This window comes from Arachis ipaensis, chromosome B02 (assembly GCF_000816755.2).
Source record: "Arachis ipaensis cultivar K30076 chromosome B02, Araip1.1, whole genome shotgun sequence".
Lineage (NCBI taxonomy): Eukaryota > Viridiplantae > Streptophyta > Magnoliopsida > Fabales > Fabaceae > Arachis > Arachis ipaensis.
The window spans coordinates 4,157,084-4,161,461 of record NC_029786.2 but is presented as its reverse complement, the minus strand read 5'-3'; the positions used below and the strand labels follow the sequence as shown (position 1 = coordinate 4,161,461).

Below are 4,378 nucleotides of genomic sequence, written 5' to 3'. Positions count from 1 at the left end.
AATTAAAATTCTCAATAAATTAAATAACTTAATTATTTATTCTTTTATATATGGGAAAACAAGCTTAAGTTCCAGAATCAGTGCGCCTACAAAATGGTTTGTTAATTACTTATTATTTAGATAGGTTTTGGTTGAGTAAGAATTTCTTTCTATTTGAAGATTTTGTTTTGAGGGTAAACTACTAAAAAAATTTTATCTTTTTAAAAATGTTTGAAATTCATAACTAAAATTATTAAATTATCATACACTATAAAACACCGCCTGATCAAACGCATCCTATTTTTTTATTTTTTGGTTCGGAAAACGTAACTAAAGAATAAATTAATGGAGTAAAAATATTTTAATTTTTGATTGTATTATTGTTAAAATCATTTCACTTTATGGTGCGGCATAGATTGAATAATATATAAATATAATGGCACATACATTGCATTAACCATCAACATCATCAAACGTGAGCAAAGGGTTGCACATTGCGACATCAATTACGTCAACAACAACAACAACAACGACATCAATTACGTCACTACTCAAAAATCCTTGTCGCTTTTGTAGCATAAAAAAATTATCATAACCATAATCATTACAAAACAAATCAAGAAAAAAAAAAAGATTTATAGATTAGGAGATTATCATCTTGGACAAAGTCATGAATTTCAGTATTGAAAATAAATAAATAAATAAATAATATAAGATGCATTCCTAGAATCTTCTCTTTCTCTTCTTGGGTGGTTCTCACTTCCCTCTTGGGACAAAATTAGGGCAAAGCGTGTTACTCTTTTTAGTTTTTTTTTTTATCACTTTCTTTGACCCATGTAAGGGGTTAGGCACTTTTCTAAAAAAAAATTTATTGCTCATATTAAAACTAGGTTAATCTTCGATTTTATTTTATTTTATTTTATTTTATTACAGATAGAGAAGTTTAAATTTACGATCTCTTAAATAAGTATAAGGAAATTATGCCATTTGAGTTATAACTCATTGACGATTTTAATTTGTATTTAAAAATTATCATAAGTCAATTTAATCTTTAAAAATACTAACACAATTAAATTGTCGTATATTATGTTTTTATCGTGTCATGTGATACTTAATGATAATATATCATTAGTAGAAAATTAACAACTATTAATATTTTTTGGGACCAAATTAAACCACTAACTTTTTTTAAAGATCAAATTAACTTATGCGTAATTTTTTTAGAAATTAATTTGAATATTAATCCTATTGAAATTCTATTGTTATGAATTTAACTTATTTGATTTAAAAAAAATTGTTGTAACAGTTTCTTTTGGTATATTTTTCCTTTTCAATGATCAATTTGAGATGATCTAAAAAGAGGACAAAATTATCATTTATCATCTTATACTAGTATCAATTCAGTGTTGGTGGATTGAATTGAATGGGATATGATTGAAAGTTTAGAACTAATTGAAATGGTCAATAATTCAATTAAGCATGTTCATGTTCATGGACCACGCTCTTGTTCTTGTCTCTCCCAATATAGAATGAACATCACAGAAATTGGAAATTTTTTTTTATATATTCTTGAATGAAAGAATTGTTCTTATTAACTATACTCATCAATGGTAGTTTGACAATGATTGATTACAATAGGAGTGAAATATACATAATATTATAATGGTGAAATATATAATCTCATGTAAATTTCTTAAAAGGTTAGAAAAAAAATTGAAATATTAGAAATTAGACTAGCCACTTTGAAGATGAACTTTATTTATTAATCATTACTTTCAATTGATTTTGAAAAAAAAAAAAACATTTCAGTTACTATATATGGCAATGAAAATACTTGTTATGAAGAATGAGATATTTACTTTTGCTTATTTCAAAATTACGGTTATAACCGTTTTCGGTATCTATAAAATTTATGTTTTTTTTTGTTTTAATTAATTTTTCTTATATTTTGTTCAGAAAAAAAAATTTGAAATAGTTTATTATATTTTGGCCTTTACAATTAACTTATTTTGGCTAAATTTTGACATAGAAAAAAACATTAATTAAACTGTCATATTTTTATTATTTTATATATGCTACATCAATAACAGAAACAAGCAAACAACAGCTAATTAATATAAAATATTTTAAAATTTTATTGAAAAAATATTTAATTTGGTCCCTGAAATTACACTTGAGTCTCAATTTAGTTTTTAAAGTTTTAATTGTCTCAATTTAGTCCATACACTTTTAATTGACTCTACGATAGAAATTATCGCAGAAACTAACGTGATTAAAATTTAAAAAGTTTAGAAATTAAATTAAGCCAATTGAAATTTAATCAAAAGACCAAACTGAGTATTTTCTCCATTTTTTTTAACCCCAAAAAGTTGCTGTTAATGTAATTCACCTATGTTTGAAGCCCAAGAAAATTGGACCCACAATTGTAGAAAATATTACATGGTTTTTGTCTAGTCAACATCACCCTTCTTTTCCTTCTCTTTTCCCATCCTTAAAACCCCCTCTTCCTCTCACCTTCTTAGCTAAGAAAGCCTCTTTCTCATTTCACACACACCTCCATTCATATATGAACCTCATAATCTCTTCCAATTAAAGCACCTTACTCTTCTCTCTCTCTTAGAATCTTCACTCCAAATTTCACTACAATATTTGGGTTGATCCATTTGGCATTTATTTACTATAGTCTATTACCAACACACTTGGCCTAATCCAAGTGGTTATATATTCTAATTCCTTGTTCCCTATTCTATGTGCTTGTATTCTTCTTCTTAATGAATCATCATATGTTTTTGGTAACCCATCTGAAATTTCCAACACTAAGTTCCCACTTCTTCACATACCCTTTTTCAAATCATTGATGTATATTCACTTTGTAAAATGTCCAATACTATATATACAATCAAATTGGCATCTTTTTTAGTCCTATAGTTTTTGTGCATAAGCTCAAATTAAAATTCAAGTCTACTATTATTAATACTTATTATTATTAATATTATATATAATTCTCCAAAAATGGAACAAGTTAGTATTGTTGGTGAGTTAATGCAAGGAAAGGAGTTAGCAAAGAAGCTCTTTGACCATTTGAATTCACCATCACCATCATTATCATCATCCTCCTCCTCTTCATCATCATCATCACATGAATCTAATGAAGCTTTGATAGAGAAGATACTTTCAACCTATGAGAAAGCACTCACCATGCTCAATAACACCAACTTCATGAAGGATTCTTCTCATTGTTCATCTTCTTCTCTTGCAAATGGCAGCACAAAAAGTGAGGTCTTGGATAAAGAGGATGTTGCAAAGCACAAACAAGTGTCCAAGAAAAGGTAGAGTTTTTAATATTCATAACTTGCCAAATTCTTGTTCTTTTGTGATTTTTTGGGGGATGAGACTCTCAAGATTCATGATCTGGAAAGTTTTCAATTTGGGGTTCTTAAAAATTTGAACTTTTTTTGTGGGATTCAGAAAGACTATGTCAATGTGGACAAAGCAAGTGAGGGTGTGTTTGGGAACAGAGCTTGATGGTTCTATGGAAGATGGCCATAGCTGGAGAAAATATGGACAGAAGGACATTCTTGGAGCCAAGTTTCCAAGGTTAGAAATTTAGAATTATTCATCTAAAAAAAATATTTTTTTTTCCAATAATAACTCTATTAATATATTTATTATTGAATTGTACTATTTTTTAACATACTAATAATAATTTGACACTCTGAAATTTTATGTCTAAATATATTAATATTAATTGTTAGATATACCAATTCTATCATATTGGCATATATTATTGGAGAAATGGGGAAAATTGAATGTGCTTGAATATGATAGAAACATTCACTTCATTAGCATTTTTTGATATAATAAATATCTTCTAGTTAGTCACAAAGGGGGACATAGGTAACCATATAACTACCACACCATTGGTGAGTTAACCAATGATTATATAAATGGGGAAAAATAAACAATAAAAAAAAGATAACATTTATTTTTCCAGCTATATAATAAGGACAAATTGCTTTTTTAAAAAGGACTATGTAAAACTTATCCAAAGGACAACATTAGATAGATTCAATTCAATGCAAGATAGCAGCTTTTTTATTAATGCATTTAGGTTTCATTTTTCATGTGGTTTTATTGTGTTATAGAAGCAATGGATCCGTACATTGCAAACTGTAAAAATCAGAGACAAAGTTATTTGGTGGCCCTATTTAGTTTTGGATGCACATGTTCTCAATTTATTGCACTGAAAAATTAATAGAATGCAGCCAAATCCAAACCATAATAATATACTAATGTTCCTTTTGTTATTTTGTCATTCATAGTCATATTTTGTAAGTGCCTAATTTCAAGGTTTCTAAATAATTACAAAATATAATGGAGAAGTAATAATTATATATAT

The 4,378-nt window shown here is 27.2% G+C and overlaps 1 protein-coding gene across 1 annotated transcript in view; it reads left to right on the top strand.

Annotated features, from left to right (window-relative positions):
- Positions 2,514–4,378, top strand: part of LOC107623469 (probable WRKY transcription factor 46) — a 4,134-nt gene continuing 2,269 nt past the window's right edge. The window contains exons 1-2 of the mRNA XM_016325742.2: positions 2,514–3,308; positions 3,448–3,576. Of these exons, the coding sequence (XP_016181228.1) occupies positions 2,992–3,308; positions 3,448–3,576 (446 nt within the window). The 5' untranslated portion in view covers positions 2,514–2,991. The remainder of the gene's footprint in view (positions 3,309–3,447; positions 3,577–4,378) is intronic.